This window comes from Salvia hispanica, chromosome 3 (genome assembly GCF_029641045.1).
Source record: "Salvia hispanica isolate PSC_SH4W2 chromosome 3, Shi_PSC_v1, whole genome shotgun sequence".
In the NCBI taxonomy this organism is placed as follows: domain Eukaryota; kingdom Viridiplantae; phylum Streptophyta; class Magnoliopsida; order Lamiales; family Lamiaceae; genus Salvia; species Salvia hispanica.
Window position 1 is genome coordinate 45,969,365 of NC_142694.1, and position 23,126 is coordinate 45,992,490.

Genomic DNA, 23,126 nt, shown 5'->3' on the forward strand with positions numbered 1-23,126 from the left:
TATTATTAATAAAACAACACTTTATAAAATCTCGTGCCGAATTAGAAATGATCCACTGAATAAATGAAACTTTACTTTATAAAAAGAATTTGCAGGAACAAAAATACATACATAGCTGAACAACAATATACTTCTATATCAATATATTCTACAACTGAGTGGAATAAATGAAAATTCCATCACATCATTCTTGTTGGGAATTTTCCACAAGCTTATGACATGAAACACAAAATGTATGGCAGATTCAACAGAAAAACTGGAGAATGTGTGCGCAAGGTTGGTTTGATCATCTCCTTTGAAAGTTGAAGTGTTTGATGGCGAGGGCGAAGGTGAAGGCGAAGATGGCGCAGAATCCCGCGACCACCAAAGCAGCAAGGCTCAAGAAATCATGACGGAATCCAAACTGATCCTTGAGCAGCTGCTTCACTGGTAGTGTGGTCACACCATCACTCAGCGTAACCGGATCACTCATGTCTCCGTATTGAGACGTCAGCAGTCCGTACAGGCTCCACGCGATCGGGTTTGCCCAGTAGTACCATCTCCACCATATCGGAATCCTCTGCCAATAACACCACCATCACAGGAATATGTTACACTTGCTAAAAACTACACCTATAACTCTCATTTAACTCATAAACAATGATTTACCATGTAAGGAACCATGAAGCCACTAAAGAGGTTCCACATCATGTAGAAGGGGGCGGCCACGATGGCAGCGACGTTGTGGTTTGGGGTGATGGAGATGGTCATCATTCCAAAGAAGGTGAAGTAGAGCAATGTGAAGTACATGAAGAATATGTACCATAGAAACTTCCACACGTTCCACTCGAACGAAGCCATCAGGTAGAAGATGCTGCTGTAGATCAGGGACTGCACACAGACATAAGGGAACTCCACTGCAACCTGCACGACAGGACCAGTGTTGGTAAGCGATGAACTGTTAATAGATCGCACAAGGAGCAATGGAGATGGCCGTGCCTGGGCTAAGGCGAATGGCAGTGCAGAATACATCCCAGCAGCTCTTTCCCTGTACGAAACAAATCTTTCAACGTATACCACTGGCTGCACAGACGTTGCGTTTGTGATTCCTATAAACAAAACAGCTGCGTACATAGACCCCATAGCATTGGATATATCCTGCTGAGTTTCTCTGCCGATGGTAAAAAACACCATGATCAACCGATTTTACAGTTGTGAAACAGTTATAGCTCTGATTACTAAAACTCAAGAACTGACAAACCTTTTGGATCCGAATTTCCAGCAGATTGTTCCAAACATCAAGGAAATTATTACGGTGTAGAAGAAGCGCACGGCAGTGTACTGCGGGTTACGCCAGTACGAGAGGTTCTGCTTCCAAAGACATGCCAGAAACTGACCAAAATATGACAGCGAGTATTTGCTGGGGAAATTCAGTTCAGTTGTATCCTTATCTGGCTTGGATAAGCTCTCAACCAGAATCTTGTTTTGCCTAAAATGGTGAGGTAAAAAATTAAATGACTAAAAATAATAGGAAAATTTCGATAATCGCTTCTTCTGTTCAAAAGATGAGCTGGTATTTACTTGTACAAATCTGATTGGCGATATAATTCTGCAAAATCCAAACCGAGGCGATTTTCTTCAGCCGGAGATGTGACTTCGAGGATCCAAGCTGCAGGGTTATATCCAGGTCTTATTTTTTGAACTCCTGGAATAGCCTATGAGAAGACAGGCAGATACACATAACATGCTGAATTATGAGGCAGAATTAGGCAGAATTAGAAATTTAGACAAAAATTGGACTTTCGAAACAAAGTGTTACCTCAAAATGCTCGATGAGTTTGATGGATTTGTCTCCCAATGGACCAGCATATATGAGCCGCCCACCTCGTTTCATGAGTAAAAGCTGGGACACGAGGAAGAAAAATTAGAAATATGGATCAGGAAGATATAATTTTTTTTTAAAAAAAAGATCATACAACATAAGAGAACCTCATCAAAAGATTCAAAGATATCAATACTGGGCTGGTGAATAGTGCAAACTATTGTTCGACCCGTATCCACAATGTTCCTCACAGCTCTCATCACAATGGCTGCAGACCTGGCATCAAGGCCTGAAGTAGGCTCATCCATGAAAACTATAGAAGGATTGGCAACAAGTTCGACTGCGATTGTAAGCCTTTTCCTTTGTTCTACTGATAAGCCGTCCACTCCTGGTACCCCAACTAAAGCCCCACGTAGTTGAGTTAGTTCAACTAGTGCCATAACCTCATCTACAAACGCCTGGTATTGATACCAAAAACAAAAGATACTTAACGGCAGAAAATACACACAGCCAAGGAAAATGAATGGTAAAGAAACTGAGAAAATTACACTCTGTGTCGCGAAGTCACACTGAGAGGATAGTCGGAGCCAAGCAGAATATACAAGTGATTCACGCACAGTCAGGCATGGAGAATGAACATCATTCTGTTCACAGTATCCAGATATCCTTGCAAATGTTTTCTGATTCTTTGGATATCCAGAAATGTACACCCTGCCTTCAATATGTCCTCCGGTTTTCCTACCAGCTAGAACATCCATGAGGGTGGTTTTACCAGCACCGCTGACGCCAACTAAGGCAGTGAGGACACCGGGCCGGAATGCTCCGGTAACATTTACCAGTAGCTGTAGTTTTTCTTCTTGTAAGCCTTGCCCCTTCAATTCCTGAAGCATGATGAAGCGGCTGGTAACATATCCTAATAATGTGATTTTCTTTGCAAGAAAGCTGGTAACATATCCTAACATGATGAAGCTAAGGCTGGTAACATAAAATAAGCTGTTTACGTACTAGAGGAACATCAACGTAGTAACTGATGTTGCTAAAACACATGGAAAGAGGTTTGAACGGGAGAACCATCCCTCTCTGCTTCTCATTGCTCTTGCCTGATAATCAGTGTGAGAAGATGAAAATAAGATCACTCTTAATGGCAGATTATAAAGAGCGAATATCACATGTGGAGTCCTTTGGCTAACCAGTGTACGACAGTGAATGCTGCAGAAACTCTCCGAAAGTCATTATGTGAGATTCAAAACTCTTTCGGGGACCGGTAAATGAGTGTGAACGTTGCAAAAACTCTCCAAAAGAAAAGATGGAGCGTCGACTTTCTTTCCCCTTCACTTTGTCATGGCAATCCTCCTTGGAAATAACAGCTTGCTGATTTCCAAGAGCTGCACAACATTAATGAAATGATTAGATTCCCTCCAATTAAATCTTTGGTGAGATCTTTCTGGAATGAAACTTACGATTTAGGTAAGTCAAAAATACAGTGAACAGAGTGTTGAATAATAAAATATATCCAAGTAATGCTCCAACGCCGATCCAATACCAATGGTCACTTGGAAATAAACTGCGAACCTTCAATAGCATTTGTCCCAAGGACAAATTAGTGCCTTCTCCAGCTTTCTAGCATCAGGAAAAAGGAACCGTGTTATCATACAATGGCATTTCAATGTGTAAGTGATACGATCCCACATCGGTTTCACACGAAAGTGTGGAATAGCATATAATAGGGCCTCAACCCTTTACCTTTGACCATGGTTTTGGGTTAAGTTAGGGCGTCCTATCTTATATGCTTATCAATTTAATAGCATATAATAGGGACTCAACCCTTTACCTTTGACCATGGTTTTGGGTTAAGTTAGGGCGTCCTATCTTATATGCTTATCAGTAAGTAAAACAAAGTCATTCGAAAGGAAGAGCAAATGGTACTGGAAAGCAATATTACCTTATCCCAAGAGTGGCCAAGAAATTCATTAACTGAAGCTGCACTTTGGGCATACATCATAGGGGAAAACCAGTAACCCCATATCCACCAAACTGGAATGCTATCTGTTTAGAAGAAAAATTCCCACAAAAATCAAGAAAAGGTAGTGTTAACATATACTAGTATTATGATATTAATATCATTAAGTAAATGAAAAATGGCATCATCGAGTACCTCTTGAAAGTATGAACCCTCCAAGGACCATGACAACCAGCATAGCAAAAGACCCAAATGTGTTGGCAACCACCATATTTCGCCCTAATGATGCCATCACACGAAAAAGACCTATTGACATCTGGTGCAATGTGAAGTACAACAAGAACTGAAAAATGCATCTGCATGTTACAAGTAAGTTAGAGCTAAATGGGAGCCTAACTGTTAGAGAAAGCAAAAATAAAAGGTTGAAAGGTCAGGGAATATAACATGAAATGTACAAAATATACCTGCTTATTTGAGGATCAAAGCCAATGGCATAATAAGTAACTGCAACCCATAGAAATGATTCTAAAAATGAAAGGGGAATACTCAAGAGCCAAGAGGGGAGAGTATAGATCCAACATGGGTAGAAGTACAGATCCCTTTGTTTGTACAGAACAGGAAGCTTAGCTATCAACATTGGGACCTCCATAAATCCATTGAAAAGAATCATAACTATTGCAAAGTAAAGGGCGCCAAGGTAGATGCCCCCGTCATCCAGAGTATTATGATGCAATGTAGTCCGGAAGAACACACTCATCATCATAAGAATAATTAGGAGGAGCTACAAAGAAAATTGTTTAGGTATAAGTATATGCAGTCTAAACCATGAGCAACGGTGGCAAATTATATTCGGATAAATGAGAAAGAGGGAAATAGCCTCATTAGCTGAGAATTAAGGTGTTATTACCTGAATTAATTTGAAGATGAACACAGGAGAATTCCGCTTCAGCAGTAGCATCTGCCATGATAAACTGATCCTTAGAAGCTTTTGCCTACTTATACCGTATGTCTTGGTAGACAGTGCAGCTGGATGACTGTAATTTTTATCAAATGTAACAGACAACTCCTGTGCCAACAAATTGCCAACATGAAAGGATTGAAAACCATCTACAAACTTGGCTGCAGTTACATATGTGTACTGTTTGTTCTTGAACCAATACTGCTCTTGATCCTTTTCAGATAAGACCTATGCATGCGGTTAAAGATGTAAGTTCCAAAGCAAGGAACCAATGAGCACTGTTTTAAGGAAAACTTGAACCAAAATGAGAACCTCTTGTAGGAAGTCAGCAACATTTTTCCTGGATGGACACTTGAAACCCATAAAAGTGAAAAAATCAATCGCAACCTCACAGGGCCCCTGATAAACTATTTGTCCCTCGCTAAAAAGAATCACATCATCAAACATCTTGTATGTCTCAGGATCCGGTTGCAAGAGAGATACCAGTGTTGTACCATCAAGTGCATGAGTTGTGTGCCGAAGATAATTGATGATCTGATGTGTAGTAGAGCTGTCTAGTCCCGTTGAGATCTCATCCAAGAGAAGTACCCTAGAAGGACCCATAAGCAGTTCAGCTGCCGATGTTTATATGTTAGTAATTCAAGCTGAGATATTCTGCAGCAGAAAATTGAGCTCATTATGGCTAGTAAGAATAATTACCTGTCGTAAGCCGTTTTTTTTGCCCTCCGGATATTCCTTTAAGCATTTCATCTCCCACCAATGTATCAGCACAAATGTCCAATCCTAAAATCTTTACATATAGTTTAGAACCAAGCAAAGGAATGCATTCCTACTACAGAAGCTATGATCCTCAAATAAGAAGAGAACATATATGCGATAATACAAACTGTGATTCATGAATTCAAGAGAAAGGAAAAAATATAAAAGATTTGAGTCTGTTTAGATCCATGAAATTACTGCCAAACTGAAGTAGTAAAGAAAATACTTAGCTATTTACGGATTTAGGGACGCACCTTCATGATGTATTCCACAAGTACGCTTGTCTGTTGCCCCAAAACTACTGCCTAGGACCAAACTAAGTATTTTAAAAAGTATTGGATCATGGGTAGAAATTCCTAGGCAGCATCATTAGTGGAAGAGAATTTCAGTCAGGAAACCATACCTTGATAAATATATCTAGCTCTTGATCCGGGTTAATTTCAGCAATTTTTTCTCTTCTAAGAAGTTCCATGAGAATTTCTATGAGCCAATGGTTCCAACAAGTTCAAATGACAGATCAGAAACAAGCACGAAAGACTTAGCCTAAAAGTGCCAAAATTAATGAGTAGTTGATGTTACCATTCTTGAATCCGGCACCCTGACAGGATCCTGCAAATTCAAGCACCTCTCTCACGGTCATCTCTGCGATATGTAAATCCTGCTGACTTGCATATGCTGAAGTCCTCTGAGGAGTGAACTCTTCTAGACTGTGTCCATTATATGTAACTTTCCCTGACATCTTCAAAGTAGATGAAATATTTTAAAAGAACTGAATGGGACCAAATAAGGCATCACAAGACATAAGAATTACTCCACTAGATAGTACTATTATATTCACCAAACAGAATAGAGCAATTTGTAAAGGAAAAATCAATGGACAAGGAAATCTAGCATCTCAACAAAAGACTAAGGGGCTCTTTCAAGTTTGCTAGAGTGATGTCTATCTAGCTCATTGCCACAAGTAAAAATTGGTTGAATAAGAGGTTGAAGAATAAAAAGGCAACACTACACATTATCTTATAAAAATTGTGATATTCTCTCGTTTAAGCCACTTGTTTGGATAGTCAAGATCAAAGGTGAAGAGCATAGATACGTAGTCAAACAAATCTCGATGGATAAGTATATTATAGAACAGAACGATGATCACCAAAAAGAGTAGTCCAAAATTTCTAAAATCAAAAAAGAATGCATTAGTTGCAACTGATAGCTGAATTAAATCGTTGCCTGCACAAAATATAATGGCCAGTTCTGTTGTTAAATGTGCTAAAAAGTAAAATCACAACATTGCAAGACAAAATAACACAGCAGCACGATTACCTGCAAACTTGGTGCAAGGCGACCTGCAAGAGCCAAAAGAAATGTTGTCTTCCCTGAGCTGGGAGGGCCTAGAAGCAGAGTCAACCTAAATAATAACCTCACTCGTTAAATCAATACAACTGTTTAAGACATACTCCTACTTTTTAACTAAAGCTCGCACTATACCTTGAGGGTCGTATAATGCCATTTATATTATTAAGTATAGGAAGCTTTCGTCTTCCACCAGAGAAAATCCTGAGCTGCCTCAAGAAAGCCTATTTTTCATGCGATGTTCAGTTTATTTTTGAAACAGAGTCTGCTTAGCTTATTAGAATGCTGTTCTTGACACGTTTACCTCAGTCATGTCAAAGATGAAATTAGGTATGGTTGGCAGAGCTCTGCTTCCGACATGGACCAAAGCATCCACCTTCAGATTCTCATATCGAACCTCGACTTTTGGAAATTCCAGGCCTACGCTGCAAAGAACACGAGCAGAATATGAAAACAATCAGAAAGAGAAGGAGCATTGTAGCATCACTCTCTAAATAGTTCAACACCAAACTAGCTCAGGCAAATTAACAAACAGATGGCTTGCATAATTCAGAAACTCTTTACTCTCATAATAAAACACAAACTCGAGAAATTCGTACGCATCAAATCTCTGCCTAACTCTTCTGAAAAACCCCTCCACATCTTCTTCAACAGCAGCAATCAACTTTTCCAAAACCTGCTTCTGCTCGTCACTGCTGATTCTACCAACATCCACCAACGCCAACTCTCCAGCAGCGTTGCGATACACGGCGGTTCGCGCGCGATCGTACGTCGGAGACCTCTGCAGCGAAGCCAAAACAAGCCCCTCCTCCTCATCGCCACTAGCGCCGCCGTCGCTTTTTGGAAGCATTTTAGTGTTTTTCTAGGCCGCCCCCAAATTATGGCGACAGAAGCAGAGTATTTAAAGAAATGCGTTTTCAATTGCTGTGAAAAGCGATGGGTCAATCAGCAACGACTTTGGAGGCTGGAAGGAGGTCGTTCAATGCTATTGCATTAAATTTCTTCTCCATCAACCTCTCAACCAATCTCTGAATTTATTTATTTTTTCTTTTTTGGTGATGATTCATCGTGAATTATTGGTAACATTTAGCAGATCAACAAAAAAAATTGGAGGGAAAATGTGGTAGATTGAATTAGGTTGGAAATTTTGCAGGAATTTGGACTTTGAGAAAGAGGGAAATGGAGTGTGGAATACAGTTAAAGTAGTTGAGACTTTAGCCATGCCAATTTTTTACGTAGTATTTTATTTTATTCTTTATTTTGGTTATTTCTAATTTAGTATCGTATTTGTATAACAAATCACTAATACTACAAATAATATATGAATGTTACTAAAAATAATCATCTTATTGTTTTCTTCTTCTTTTAACATCATCCTATTGTTTTTATTCACTAATGTCACTTTAATTCATGTTTTTCTTTGGAATATATAAAATTGTTTTAGATACGTGCAGAGTATGTATATGTCTTACTCGATTTTAAGAAATACAAATATATAGATTTTAATTTGTGTTGTTGTTAATATTAACTAAATAATATTAATGATTAAATATCGATTTGAATAAGTAAATTGTATACATCCACGAGTTATTTAGTGATTTCGGTGTTTAGTAGTAATACATCACACAAACGGGGTGTGATCAATTGTTAACTTTCTCAAGTTGCTAACTTGCTAACTCATCAACACAGTGTACTAAAAATGTCAACACATAATTTTGTTGAACTTCAATATAATGGGTTGATATTATGTGTTGACATTTTAATATCACTGTGTTGACATTTTTAATACACTACATTGATGAGTTAGCAGAGTTAGCGAGTTAAATAGTTAGCAATATAACGCACCCCCTCACACGAATAATCCATATTATCTTCGTGCCTATAAAAATGGTATATGCAATTATGCATTTTTTTTGTCTGTTATAGTATAAGTAGTCTATTCTAGAAACATAAACTTTTCACACTTGTTTTAATTAGCACTCAAAATAGAATAGCATTGTTTTATCATCACATATAATTTGATTTTGTTAATATTGGTTTCGATTTTTTACCCATTATGGGATAGTTTTAAAAAAATTATATTTTCAAATTTAAATGGAGTATAAAATTCACCAAAGAGTCTATAAAAGTTTTAATTTAAATTATATTTATCCCTTAAAATTGGCAAATTGGTTGGCATAGCATCAAAACTTTCCTCAACTGTAAATCCAACAACCTTCCCTTATGCAGAATAAAAGGAATAAAAAAAATCTAATTTTTAAAAGAAATGTGTCAATTTGCCTACTGCTAATTTCATAACATTAAAGTAGTACAATAAATATTCGAACCGTAATCCTATGGTATTTTAAGGGAAGCAAAATGAGTAAATATGTAACAAGGAAGTAGGTCAAATGCTACTAATCAAATGATTGAACAATTTAATTAATAACAATGAAACAATGTTAATGCAAGCATAGTACTACTTCTACTGTAATTAGCGGTGCTTTATTTCCATCTATCTACCTATGTCTACTTTGTATGCTGAAAATGTTGCATTGATTATAGATTGAAAATGACCTATAATGAAGAAAAAAGACAGCCTTTACAATACATCAAATCTTAAAATAAATGCTATTGGAGGGAAAAAGACAGCACTTTTTAAAACATCAAATCTCAAAATAATTGGACTATTGTAAGTTGTAACTTGCCACTTTATGAATAATAATGATTGAATTGAACAAATTATTTTAATTTGTTGCAGTGGCTAGGTCTATGACTCTATGGTGCTGACGGCCGCACCATGCGGCCAAATAATTAGTGCTATTTATAATTTAAGTTAAACTAGGGTTGTGGAGAAGTTATATGCTAGATCAGGAGTGGAAGCAGGGAAAAAAACTTGTGAATGGGACTTTGTTTTCCAAATATTAACTGAAGGTATACTTTTTAGTGATTAAGATTAATAATAGAGGTTTTTACAACTAACACAAAAATTAAATAAAAATTTAAAATTTTTATTAAAGAAAATATTTAAAAAGTGAGTTTGCATGGGCTTAATAAGCCCTTTGTCTCCTCCTCTTGGTCAGCTCATGCGTTAGATACATTATGTGCTTAACATGTTCGTTTTATGAACATTTAGCATTTTTATTTTATTATAGAGGGAACATCTTTTTTGGTCCACGAACTTTGCCAAAGTATCATTTTAGGTCCGTGAACTTTGAAAATATCATTTCAGGTCCATCAACTATGGGTTAATATCATTTGAAGTACTTTTTAACTATTTCCAAGTTTTTTGGGACAAAAATACCCTTGATACCTTAAAGGGTATATATTTTTAATAAACTTATCCTATACTCATATTTTTTATAAATATCTTTACTATACATTTTTGATGAATTTTTAAAATATAATTTGACCTTCAATATTATCACTTAATTTTGTAATTAAGTGACATGCAAGAAAAGATCCTTATTAAATTTTTTATTATTAAAGAAAAGTTCTTTATTCAATTTTAAAATTCTTTAATATAAAAATTGAAGAAGCAATTTTACTTGTCAAATAATTAAGTGATAATATTGAAGGTCAAATTATATTTAGAAAATTCGTCAAAAATATATTGTAAAGATATTTATAAAAAATATGAGTATATGATAAGTTTATTAAACATATATATCCTTTAAGGTATCGAGGGTATTTTCGTCTAGAAAAACTTAGAAATAGTAAAAAAGTACTTCATATGATATTAACCCATAGTTGATGGACCTGAAATGATATTTTCAAAGTTCACGGACCTAAAATGATACTTTGGCAAAGTTCGTGGACTAAAAAAGATGTTCCCTCTTTATTATATATGTTTAGTCTAATTTTAATATATTGAAATTAATTACTATTATTTTTTAAATTTTACAATTTTTAGAAAAATAGTGCTTGGTTTGTTGTTTTATTCATTTATTTGAAGTTATAAAGAAAACAAACAAATCGAACGTTTATTAAGATAACAAACAAATCGAAAAAGTAAAACAAAATAAAAAATGCTAATAACAATTTTTAATATATTAAACTAAAATTAAATGCATGAAACAAAATAAAAAACGTTAAATATGCATTAAACAAGTATGACACTCACGGACGCATGTAATACAATACTACATCAATATATATTAGTTTTATAAGAAAATGTGAGTGTAATAAGTTGGTAGAATGTGTGGCCTACTTATCATTTGTGGTAAAAGTGAAATATGACTCTTATTGTGGGAGGAGAGAGTATATATTTATCCTATATCCATCGATTATTAGTGTGTTCTAATTTTTTCCAAATTTTTTAAATTAATGTTTAAATATATAAACTTCAATGTTTTCCATATTTCTCGTTATTTATTAGATTTGGGAATCGTCAACCTAAAAATTATTTGGCCTCAACGGTGAGATGCAATAACACTGACATTTATTGCAGCTAGGAATGCTCAAAATCAGAAATGGGGAGCAAAGGTCCAACATAATAAAAAATTTAAAAGGCCGACAAAAATAGCGTAACAAAGACAAAAGACAAAAAGAAGACCTACAAAACCAAAAAAACAAACACCAAAGCAACCAATTGACAACACCCCAAGGAAGCACTCAAGAAAGAAGAAAACAAATAAAAGTCTATCCCCGAGCTTCACCAAGCAACACACCTACTACATTTTAATCTTCGTTCCAAACTCTGATATTTCTCAAATTTTATGTTGATGAAGTGAGTGAGAGTGCAAACCTTGGGCACCAACTCCTAATCCATGAATGAAGGCACAAAATTAACATTTTCTTCTCCAAGTCCCTATTTTGTTTAAATCTTAAAATACCATTTTAATTTGAATAAACCAAATCAACTATTATATCACGTAAAAGAAGGAGATCCACCACTTCCCGTCAAACTTACAATAACACTATATTAGACCGGAACAAGTGAATCCATCAACATATTTTGTGGACATTAAAAATAAAAATTGACATCACATGTCGCTCATGTGCAAAGACATAGTATATCATTTAAGCACAATATATCTAAAGTAAAGTGGTTGTTACAACCCCATTAAAACACAAACCACCATTTCTAAATTAAGTTAAAAACCAACTCATATATATATACGTACTTCAACCACTAATTATTGATCAGAGACCAACACCTACACACTCTCAAACCTCCACATGCCCAAATAAATGGATATTTTGACCCCATATGAAAATTTGAATTTTGGTCTTTGATCTTCGTCAAATAAAGTATACATACGCACAACATAAATCTTTATATATATAGATAGATAGATCTAACTAATATAGAAGATCAAGTCTGGGAGCATATTATGTCAGAAATGGTCCTGATTAATTAAAATAAAGGAATTGTGGTCATCCACTCTCCCCAATATTCTGGCCCAGATATAATTAAATAAAAAAATTGGGTATCTATTCTATATTCTTCACTCCCCAATAAAAACAATTGAAGTATGGCTACTTTAATTTATGGAGTTTGATAAAGTGACAGCGACCTGTTTGGTCAACCCTGTTCAAATAAATTTACTTCATGCCGTAGATCTCGAAGTTTTAGCCCAACTTTTAAGCAATCCAAATGATGCCTTACTCCGTTGCTTCTTTTAATTGTTTTAAAATGCATATGCTGGCTTGCTGCTCTTTTTTGTTAAAAGCAAAAGTTGGAAATCAAATCGATCCAAATCGACTGTTTTTTCAATTGTTTACTATGTTTAGTAGTATTATTTAATCACTTTGATACGATGTAAATTTATTTTTATCTCAATTTGATATACTACATATTTGACTGTGAGTATGTGACATGTTGAAGTTTGTTAGAAAATACTAGTAATAGTAGATAAAATATCAAATATAAGATTGGAAATTTATTTAAAATATCATAACTTCCATGTATCCTTGCCCTAGCATTCACAACACGCTTGGGAAAAAGGTTGCATTTTAGGCTCGGGATGAGGCATGCATTGCAGGAGTGGAGGCTAGGCTGCAAACCGAGGCTTGGGCAGCAGGTGTGGATTGAAATATGATACAGGCCACATCTAATTTTCAGTATTTTTAAGATTTTGTTATACTTATCTTTTCTTGTTTCTTTACGTATTCTATTTAATTTTTTTATTTGTTGTCATCATAAAGTTTAATTATTATAAAATAGCATTTATAATTAATAATGAAGAGTTATTACTGTTATGCCATAAATTTCAATAACTATCATTTAATAATTATTTTTGGTATATATAATTTCTAATTTCAACTATGTTTTTAATTTTATTTTATCAGTTGTTTTAATTTTAAAAATATTATAGTTAAAATAAATAGAGTGAACTATATTTTTGGTACCTACACTTTGAACTGGTATCAAATGCCGCACTAAAACTTTAAAAATATCATCGCACGGCCAGTCCAGGATTTTGATTTAATATCGCTGGATGGACTTTTGTACTTTTTGAAACTTTTTTTGTCTAAAATATCCTTCAGACCTTAAGAACATTCTAGTCTATTTGTGATGAAAGAGAAATTCAAATAATTTTGTATTTGAGTATATGTTGACAAAAAAAAATGCAAAAATCTCTCCTAACAATATAAAATCAAAATCTATGGATATATTGTGATATTTTTAAAGTTCGAGAGTCACATTTAATACCAATTCAAAATTTAGATACTACACTGAATAAATATATAAAATTAGATATTTAAAACATAATGTACTTAGATGTGCTCAGACAATGAGTCAGTAGTTATTGTTTGTCTTGATTGTAGGCTTTGGGTTGTGATGTTTGTGGTCCGGTTCAAAATTGACGCGACATAAAAATAGATTAAGTCTATAACATACTCCTATTTGCATAGTGATTGTCATGAATGTATTGATGAAACAAATTACGAAATTAGAGTTAGGATGAAATTAGTATAGATTTTATTTAGCCCATGCGATTTTAGGCTATGTTTTAAAAAGTCTATTAGCTATTAGAATTGCCATTTGGAAAATTCTGAAACAATTATTAGGCTATAAAAAGAAATAGTGTCGTCACCCCAAACTAAATTATTGGGCTTCATATTTCTTGTGGGTTTTCTATAGTGGTGAATCTGGTGATGAAATAAATTGGTTAGTGAGTGATTAAATTTCAGTCATCTATTGGATAAAATAAATGAAGCGAATGATATACTTTATTTTAAGATTATTTTACTTTATTTTATACTAACTTCATTATTTGATAATTTTACTTCATTGCTGAAAGACTGGACTAAAATGATCTTAAAATGAACAAAAGATTATTTTACTTTATTTTATACTAACTTCATTATTTGATAATTTTACTTCATTGCTGAAAGACTGGACTAAAATGATCTTAAAATGAACAAAGTAATATTGTAGTATATTTTGTTTGATGGTTGGCATTAAGAATTAGTTCTGCTTATATTACAATCTACGAGAAGTGATCAATTGTTAACTTATCATTTAATTGCTAACTACAACTAATTTAAGGTTATAGGATTTTAGAAAACGTGTGGTCTACAATTTTCAACGCGTAATTTTCATTTTTATTAATAAAATCAAAAAAGATAAAAAAAAAAAACTCCAAATTAGGGTTTTGGATCAAAATGTCAATACCGTGTTTCGTAAATATCAACACAATACTTTGAGAATGTCAACACAGTGCTTTAAGAATGTTAACTCATTGCTTATATTGACATTCTACATGTATTATATTGACATATTTTATATAGTATGTTGACATTTCTGCTTGTATGAAAAAATTAAAAAATTTCGAATTTTTTTTCAAATTTTGACGTCGGAACATATGCATGTAGGATATCGTTGGAATCCTTATGAAATTATCTTTAATTTGATATATGTTATATGAATTTAAAGTTTTGAGATTTCTTTTAAAAGTTAGTTATAACTAAATATGTAATAATTGACATTAATACCCCTATTGATATTTTTTGGAATTAATCTTGTGACCTTATTGACGTTTTTCATTGATCGTATTAACATTTGGGGATTAATGATCTAAGCCCTTAATTTGAATAGCTAATGGCTATTATTTAATTGTAATTAGCAATATAACACTCTCCTACAATCCATTATCTCTAAATTTTAAACTCAATATTTTAAATATGTAATTCCTATGCATCCGTGTCTTTGCATATTAACAATGTATCTCAATGAAATGGACTAAAAAATCATAGAAATCTAGGCATTGTTATATACTCCTACTATATAAACTTAAATTTTGATTTATTTATGTTTTTTAAAAGTACAAAATACATATAATGTCATGAATTTGAATATAGTATATACTAGTAAAGAGTCTAATAAATTTCACAATAATCAAACTAGTTTACAAATGAAACTATATCTAAATAAATTCATATACTACAAACGAAGAAAAAGGTTTGAATTGGTCTTCTCCTATATTCATTATAATTATCCATGGATTTCCTTCAGCAATACAATATGTAGGGATTTGAATGAATTTACACATATGCTATATTTATGAAAATGCAAAATTGAAATCACGGCTGTCTTTCAAGGCCAATTAATATATTATGGGAAATTAACCTCAATCTTTTTCTTGTGTACAACTGTACAAGGCATTGATCAAATCTATGAAACTAATATCGAATGTGAAATCGACAAACTATTTATTCTTCGAAGTTGCAAAAGTCATGCAAAATATACTAGGAGTATTAAACTTTTTTTTAGCAATATAAAATGAGAATGAAAAACGAACTAATTGGTAAGATGTTTTTAAAATATAGGTAGACTCAATTGCTATGTAAAGGAGAATACATTATACATAAAAATACATAATACTCCTACTATATTTTTTATTTTTTCATAAGATATTTATCTTTATTCGTAACTAAATTGTTATGCAAAAGTTCCTATCATTAATTTTGAAGGACTTAAAATAATTATAAAGAAAAGTTAAAAAATACAACTCATACTAATGTTTTTTTATGCGTTCAACCCACGCAATATGCCTAGAGATTCGAGTCATATTAGATTCTTGCGTGTGATTTCGAAATTCAACTTGCGTGTAATTTCGAAATTCAACTTACATGTTATCAAAGATACAAATTCAAGTAGTTAGTCACTAGTCACATATTTTATCTATCCGAGAGTTACAAAATTTATAAAAATACATTTTGGATCTAAACATTCATTATAAAAAATAAACCATAGATACCATTAAAATTATCATTTAATTCGTTTTAACTTTCAACCGTTTAAAATTTTAAAATTTACACACATGAAATTTGAAATGCATAACCATAAAATTACGAACACTAAATTCCATTGCTCCAAAAATTTAACATTGTTCAACATCAATGGTAAAAAAAAGAAGAAGAAAATGCTAGATTGGTAAACCAATCAATTAATTATCTTCATCATTGATGTTTCAAATATAATTAAATTTAGGCAAAATTCTTAAATCAAAACATAACATGGTAAATACTTTTCCCAACTGTAATTTCCAAACATCACAAATGAAATTAAAATCCTACCAAATGATTGAAATGGTGATAGTGCACGCATTTAATTAATAGTATTTTTGTAAACGTTCCTCCCATTTATTCAATGATTCCTTATTAATTCCCTTCTTTTAATTTTTATTCCGTTTTTGTTGTTAAGGATTTTCAGGGATGAAGAAAAAAGAAAGTCGTGGGGGTAGCAAAATCAGGAGTGGAGGTAGCAGAAATGTATTCATGGAATTTGAGTAGTTTTGAACTGTGGCTTAGCCCGCTCTCACGCTACGCTCCTCACTATAAATAATCACTTCACTCTCCACATGCTTCTCTCTCCTTTTCTCACCCACACTCACTCGCTCAACAACCCTCTGCATTTCTGTATCGACCGCATTTTTCGTTTGATGATCGATCTGCTCCAATCGAGAGGCTAACGCTGCTCTCCTAGCTCCGCAGCTGCAGTAGTGAGCTCGCTCCTCCGATTTTATGTGCGTCTCCTTTTTTTTTTTGGTTTCTGTATCGGCGTTCATGGAATTTAGGCATTTTTTGTGTTTATTTGAGTTATTTTTATTTTTATTTTTTTGTGCTAATGCTTGATGTTTATGCTTATGCACATGTTTGTGCTTGTATGAGTGTTGTGTTTGTTAGTTTTGTTCGATTTTAAATGTAAATGTTGTTATTCATTTTTTTTGGTGCTCCAGCACTGTTTTTGAGCTCTAATTTGAAATTCTGGAATATTTTGCTTAGATCTGACTTCGGGGCTCGATTTTCAGTTTTGCGTTTCTGGTATCATCTTGCGCTTCGTGGAGCTTTGTTTTGCTGTTTCTAAAATAGGCAATGTGAGTGAAATAAGGAAGTTGCCTTCGAAAGTTTGGGGAGATTATTTGACTGGATTAGAGTTGAAATGGATGAGATTCTATTGGAGTTTAAATAGAATTATTTCTCTTATCACAGATTTGATGTGTGATTTGAGCGAAATATAACCCTAACATTTTTGGAATTGATAGCTGTTGTTGCGTTTTATGCTTATCAATTTGTTATTTCAAGAGCATTGACTTTAATTTTGGTAAAAAATTTGATTTGTTTGACTTTGCAAATCAATGTAAAATGTGGCACTTGAGATTACAAAGTTTAGTTGATTTTCTTGTTTTATGAATTATTTCATATTGATTCAAGCTCAATTATTAAAAAAAAGGTGTAATTTGCTGCACGCGTTTTTGGATGGTGAATGTAATTTCTCCATAAACTGAACACAATTAAAAACTCAGAATAAAAAAGGCAAGAGCAAGAGAATAAAGCTCCGAATGCTAATATGATGAAATATATGAATTTTAGACTGTGCTTATATTTGAATTTGAAATATGCTCTGCATCATTCGGCTAGGTTATTTGGCTTGTTTTAACTTGCATCCTTTGTAATCATTGCAGCAATCATGAAGGCATGCTAATTTGGTTCCACAAGCTTTTATTCAATGAAGCATGCACTCATGAATGACGAGAATAGGCCATCCAACCTTGGGGAGCCTACTGCACGAGTCACAAGAGCCCGAGCAAAGTTCTTAGGCTCATCGAGCGGATTGCCACTACTATATCCTTCAGCAAAACAAGATGACAAATGTGTCTCACGAGCAAGCTTGAAAAGAGCTGCACCGGACAAATCAGCAGGGAGTTCAGCTGCTTGTCACCCGAATAAGAAAAGGGCTGTTCTTAAGGATGTAACCAATGTCAACTGCAAAAAGTTGTACACAAACTGCATCAATGCAGCGAAAGGTCAGGTGAGAACGATACCACCATTTTTGTGGACATGTGAACTGTAATAAAACGTTTAAAGCACTTTGTCACTTGTTTCTCCTTCCCTCTTTGATCAATATGTGTGGATACTGTCTTTGATCAGCCTATCAGGCAGGACAGGAAAGGGTCTTTACAGAAGAAAGGAAAGGTTGAGCCTGCTTGTTTTGCTAAAGGTTCCCAGGTGTTGGAAGTTAAAATCGAAAACATAGTGGATGAGGTAAAGCTGGAGGGATCCCAGGATACTTGTCCTGCTGTAGACTTGCCAGCGGAACCAACTAAAATTACAAATGAAGTGTCAGTTGCAGCAGGTTCGAGTCCTCTGAAGATAGATTCCATCCAACAAATTTCACTATGGGGTCCATCTGTTAGAGGTTATATTTGTACCTAGCTTTTCAATTTGATTACCGAATGTAAATTAAAGCTGCATTGCAATTTATGACAAATAAAATGTGTATATTTTTGGGAAACTTTTAACAAGAGTCCAGTGACATGCCAAGGTAAAAATTGTTTAAACTACATAATCACTTACATAGCTTGGATTGTAGCCAGTACGATTTACTTTTTTATTGATGAGGTTGGTACTTATATTCAATACTGTCAAAAGATTACTGAAGCAAGATAGAGATAGCAGCAGACTGCAGTTGTTTAAGTAGTTTAGTCACATATACCTATGGAATATTTATGTACTCATTATGGTGCTCAATACTTACTGTAAGGAGCAAATCTAACAGCATAGAGGTTCTAGAAATCTATTGTAGTTTAAAATTCACTTGATGAACTGTGAACATATACTATGTTCTCTCTACCTTTGCCTCCACATCTGACATTTTCTGGCTGACCATGCAGATGAAGGCAAGCTTTGCATGAAAGAGGAGAGCTTGGAAGCTAAGGGAGTTATTGATATAGATTCAAGACACAGGGACCCACAGATGTGTAGCCCCTATGCAGCTGATATATATACTAGTTTATTTACAAGACAGGTTTGTTAGGTCTCACAGATTGACTTAATGCTAATAAGCCTTTCTATATTATGTGGACAGAGTAGAAATCCTATCTCGTAATCAGGATTTATTCCATTATTAATTACTCTTGTACTTCTCTCAGGTCGACCGAAAGCCTTCACCGGATTACATGGAAAAGTTGCAGCGTGACATCACCAAGGGCATGCGGGGTATTTTGATTGATTGGCTTGTGGAGGTAGTTTTCTTACTCTTGTATCTTTGAGCACTTTATCTATGCTATCACCATCTTTCCTTTGTCATTATCCTGCACAAATTTTAATGTAGGATACGTTAGGCGTTTATTTCAAAATCATAGAATATGCATTGCTGCTGCAATCAAATCTACACCTTCTTTGCCTCGTACTGTGACCAACAAACTAAATTGTTATTTGCTACTTGCAGTTTCCTGTTCATGCTAGTGGTAAAATACCAGTATTACAATGGGACTTTTTCTGAAATATGAACATGTGGTTCCCCTTCCCTCATCTTTGTTTGAAGTTTGAACTTCTTTCTTCAGATTTTCAGTTAAGTATCCTTGTGACATTAAGTTCTAGCACAAGCAGGCAGTCAGAATTCATACATTTTTCCCTTTTATAGAATTAGCCAAAGGTAAAGGAACCTCCAATCCCACATAACAGAGAATCTCACCTCAAACAATTTAGTGAAGGGAAGCCAAAGTAATTTCCAAAGCCATTTTTTAACTGTTTTATCATTTTTCATTGCTCTGTGACTGCTAGAATGTCCTGCCGTTGAACTTGAAATATCTGAGTCTTTTTGTCATCTTTTTTCTTGTTTCTTCTTTTCTTTTGTTCACTTGCATGCCATTTCATGTACACTCCTCTTTCTCAGGTTTCGGAAGAATATGAGCTGGTTCCTGATACTCTCTACCTCACTGTAAATCTTTTAGATAGATTCCTGTCTGAGAATTACATTGAGAAGCAAAAGTTGCAACTTCTTGGTGTAACATGCATGCTAATTGCATCGTAAGTTGTTCATCATAGAATATTTACTTTAAGAAACAATGACATGCTAACTATATGGGTTTTTTTTTTTACATGCAACTGTATAACTGTATTTCATTATCCTTTCAAAGCACCACAAATATTAGAAGTGTTGGGGGTCATTAGATCATTTTCATTCAATTATATATCAAGACAGTAAATCTAGTAATTTGTCGACACCTCATGTAAGGAAGTCAGAAGATTTGGTTTCCATGTTTTGTACGTCTAGAAGTTCTTATTCTTCTATTTATATATTGCTGATTATTCCCTGTAGGAAGTACGAAGAAATTTGTGCACATCGTGTGGAAGAATTTTGCTTTATCACCGACAACACCTACAAAAAAGAAGAGGTACCATGAGATCTACTAATCTACTCATCTCCCAATCTCGATATTCATAAATTGTACATGTGCATTGACTTCGAGTAACACGACAGGTGGTGGAAATGGAAAGCCGTGTTCTGAACCTCTTGAAATTCCAATTATCCGTTCCCACCACGAAGAAGTTCCTCAGGTATCCACAGTAATTCAGCAATCATCTTAGCTTGGTTTTGTTTCACCGTGCTCACTGTCTTCAAATTTTTATCTGCTTGTTCATTGAAGGAGGTTTATTCAAGCAGCACAAGCTTCTTATAAGGTAGAAGACGAAACAGACTCTAGAAAAGTTGTCACTTTTTTAAGAAAGAAATTACTTCAGTTTGACTAAACTGCTCCCATTTCTCAGGTTCCTTCTGTTGAGCTGGAATTCCTGGCAAATTACTTAGCAGAACTAACTCTGGTCGAGTACAGTTTCCTCAAATACCTTCCATCCGTAACTGCTGCCTCTGCTATATTCCTAGCTAGATGGACTCTTGATCAGTCAGACGATCCATGGGTTCGTTTTCTAATGCCTCTTAATTCCTCATTCCTCCCATTTTCGAGTTCATCTATCAAAAACAATAGAATCACCTTTTGCAGAACCCGACTCTGGAGCACTACACGAGGCACAAGGCATCAGAGCTGAAAAACACAGTTCTAGAACTGCAAGTATTGCAGCTGAACAAAAAAGGAGGCATGCTCAATGCCATCCGTGAAAAGTACAAGCAACCTAAGGTAAGACACAAAACAAACCCCATTCTATCCACAAACAAGTTAAGTTACAGTTGCATTTGTTTTAACACACTGTGGGGTGTTGTTCGTGACAGTTCAAGTGTGTCTCAACTTTGCGCTCACCAGAATCTGTCGAGTCACTCTTCTAAGCTTAAAAGAGCATCGTTTACTGGTACTATTTATTGCAGCCAGCTGACATGGTAAAAAACACCACAGCCACTGGCAGATAAGTAAGTGGGCGACTAATTGATGCCGTCCCCATTCTTTTCTCATACTTCTTGCAGCATCTCTCACTCTCACCATTGATGTTGTAAACCAATCAGCTCTGGTGCTTCCAGAAATGCTTTTGTAATGGCAAGAATGATATGAGAAGCTACTAATTTATAAAAGCACATAATGCCTCTCGGCTTTTCTTTTCGACTTAATTGTGAGAATTCTGGTAACTTGTAGCTTCTTGCTTCTTGAATATGTCTCTCAACATCTTCATCATTACATCAATGGTGATACTTTTATTCCTAATAAATTTGACTCTCTATCTTTCCTCTCATCTACTGCAAAGAAATGCCATTTTTTTGGATTTGTCATCACGTATATTAGAGATTGTTGTTGCCTGCAGTCAAACAGCATATTTGATATCAGAATTTTGTTTTCTAATCTTTGGTTTAGTGTGTCAATTTTTGCATCTACCAAAGTTTGTAGTCTTTCAGTGTAGAATAATGATGCTTGGGAAGTAAGTAGTTGAAGATTAGTTGCATTATCGTGGTTATTGGTTATGTAGTTAGATGCCAAATGAGCTGTAAAACTCAATGTAAACTCCTACAAAAGTCTGTACAAGCCGTTGGCATTTCTAAGCAGTGAGTTTTTTACTGATTGGATTCTCGATGGCCATTCTCCGATCCTGAGCTCGCTGGAACCACCATACCAAGCAGTGTCAGAGTGGTCTTCCGGCACCTATGTTGGCACCCCAAAATCACTATTGAAGGAATGCATCGCACAATTGTAGGCAGAAATGAATAACTTCCTCAGCAATCGTGCAGATTCATCGAAAGAGTTGAAGGATGAATTTACGATCTTGAATTCGCAGCGAAATGAAGTGCTATCAACTTTGGAGGATCATGTTGAAAAACTTCTCCAGCATCCATGAAAATTGAAAATTTGCAGCACGAGGAAATGCTATCATCACGTTGAGAGCAAATTCTCTGGCATCAAAGGAAGCAACTAGTGCAGCACGCAAGAAGAGGTTTGATCGAATGGGAAATCTTTTTCGGTCCAAAGATCACCAACACAAAGCTAACACCAGAATTGAAGCAGCTCAACGGCACCAAACAGCTCAATGGCATTCTCTATTCTCGTAGCAGAATTAAGAAGCATAACACAAACAGGTATGGTCTCGGACTACCACAATCGATACAACAATGTTGTTGGAAAAGGTTAATTCAAAGAACATTATGTTGTGAGCCTTTTCATTAGTTGACTGAAGGATCATATGCGAAAAACCGGTTAGATTTTTCACACCTAAATCACTTGCTCATGCACTTGCTTTGGCTAGATTACAAGAGTCATCTTTGAGTTTTAGAGATAATAGTTATGATAATGTGAAAGAATCTATGTTACCTACACCTATTATCACTCCACATTCAAAGAATACCACTTATAACAAGAATAAGATAGTACTCACAAGCACTGAATTTGCAGGAGAATAATAATCAGTGTAAGTACTAACAGTTGGGATCTTTGAAAAATACATACAGCTTCTCAAGGAATCGGTCTGCTTGGACCACCCCTATGCCTCGTTACTAAATTTATGTCGGGAGGAAGCGTGTTCGATGATCCGCATAATCAAAAGAGTGTTCTCAAGCTTCCAACTGGGAAGAGTCCATATGCTCACCGTTGGGATAAACAACCAATAGTTGAGAAGCCTAGCACTGAACGGATATTTGGACTTTCGAAGGA

At 34.7% G+C, this 23,126-nt stretch overlaps 2 protein-coding genes across 7 annotated transcripts; one reads left to right on the forward strand and one right to left on the reverse strand.

The window, feature by feature from the left end:
• Positions 1 to 60: 60 nt before the first annotated feature.
• Positions 61 to 7,948, reverse strand: LOC125213752 (ABC transporter G family member 32-like). Of its 5 annotated transcripts, XM_048114465.2 has the most exons (24): positions 7,425 to 7,946; positions 7,130 to 7,250; positions 6,961 to 7,049; positions 6,796 to 6,880; positions 6,058 to 6,217; positions 5,882 to 5,958; positions 5,733 to 5,783; positions 5,419 to 5,509; positions 5,032 to 5,333; positions 4,669 to 4,947; positions 4,226 to 4,542; positions 3,957 to 4,117; positions 3,744 to 3,847; positions 3,262 to 3,421; positions 2,992 to 3,186; positions 2,807 to 2,901; positions 2,350 to 2,682; positions 1,969 to 2,259; positions 1,799 to 1,882; positions 1,561 to 1,694; positions 1,241 to 1,468; positions 979 to 1,150; positions 649 to 903; positions 61 to 559 (listed from the first exon to the last, which is right to left on the reverse strand). In XM_048114465.2, exons 1-24 carry the CDS (start codon positions 7,673 to 7,675, stop codon positions 287 to 289), a joined length of 4,308 nt encoding a protein of 1,435 aa, XP_047970422.1. In that variant the 5' UTR covers positions 7,676 to 7,946; the 3' UTR covers positions 61 to 286. The 5 variants fall into 5 exon arrangements, with proteins under 5 accessions (XP_047970422.1, XP_088925574.1, XP_088925575.1 ...); XM_089069448.1 differs by having other exon boundaries at positions 1,969 to 2,682; positions 7,425 to 7,948; XM_089069449.1 differs by lacking the exons at positions 6,058 to 6,217; positions 6,796 to 6,880; positions 6,961 to 7,049; positions 7,130 to 7,250; positions 7,425 to 7,946 and having other exon boundaries at positions 1,969 to 2,682; positions 5,733 to 5,779; positions 5,882 to 5,954.
• Positions 7,949 to 16,480: 8,532 nt separating this feature from the next.
• Positions 16,481 to 21,622, forward strand: LOC125211756 (cyclin-A2-1-like). 2 transcript variants are annotated; one of them, XM_089066858.1, is made up of 12 exons: positions 16,481 to 16,781; positions 17,721 to 18,067; positions 18,187 to 18,391; positions 18,930 to 19,063; positions 19,188 to 19,280; positions 19,934 to 20,067; positions 20,360 to 20,435; positions 20,522 to 20,598; positions 20,688 to 20,721; positions 20,809 to 20,958; positions 21,042 to 21,176; positions 21,269 to 21,622. In XM_089066858.1, the coding sequence occupies exons 2-12, from the start codon at positions 17,765 to 17,767 to the stop codon at positions 21,320 to 21,322; spliced, it is 1,395 nt and encodes a 464-aa protein (XP_088922984.1). In that variant the 5' UTR covers positions 16,481 to 16,781; positions 17,721 to 17,764; the 3' UTR covers positions 21,323 to 21,622. The 2 variants fall into 2 exon arrangements, with proteins under 2 accessions (XP_088922984.1, XP_047967630.1); XM_048111673.2 differs by having other exon boundaries at positions 16,482 to 16,781; positions 18,187 to 18,454.
• Positions 21,623 to 23,126: the final 1,504 nt, after the last annotated feature.

Bases quoted from the DNA above. Each gene is read 5' to 3' on its own strand.
- LOC125213752 (XM_089069448.1), bottom strand. From the start codon at position 7,675: ATGCTTCCAAAAAGCGACGGCGGCGCTAGTGGCGATGAGGAGGAGGGG. The intron at 7,251-7,424 runs GTACGAATTTCT...TGTTCTTTGCAG, and splicing joins GTTAGGCAGAGATTTGATGC to CGTAGGCCTGGAATTTCCAA. The intron at 3,422-3,743 runs GTAATATTGCTT...TCCTGATGCTAG, and splicing joins TTGGCCACTCTTGGGATAAG to AAAGCTGGAGAAGGCACTAA.
- LOC125211756 (XM_048111673.2), top strand. From the start codon at position 17,765: ATGAAGCATGCACTCATGAATGACGAGAATAGGCCATCCAACCTTGGG. The intron at 19,064-19,187 runs GTTTGTTAGGTC...TACTTCTCTCAG, and splicing joins CTAGTTTATTTACAAGACAG to GTCGACCGAAAGCCTTCACC. The intron at 20,722-20,808 runs GTAGAAGACGAA...CCCATTTCTCAG, and splicing joins CAGCACAAGCTTCTTATAAG to GTTCCTTCTGTTGAGCTGGA.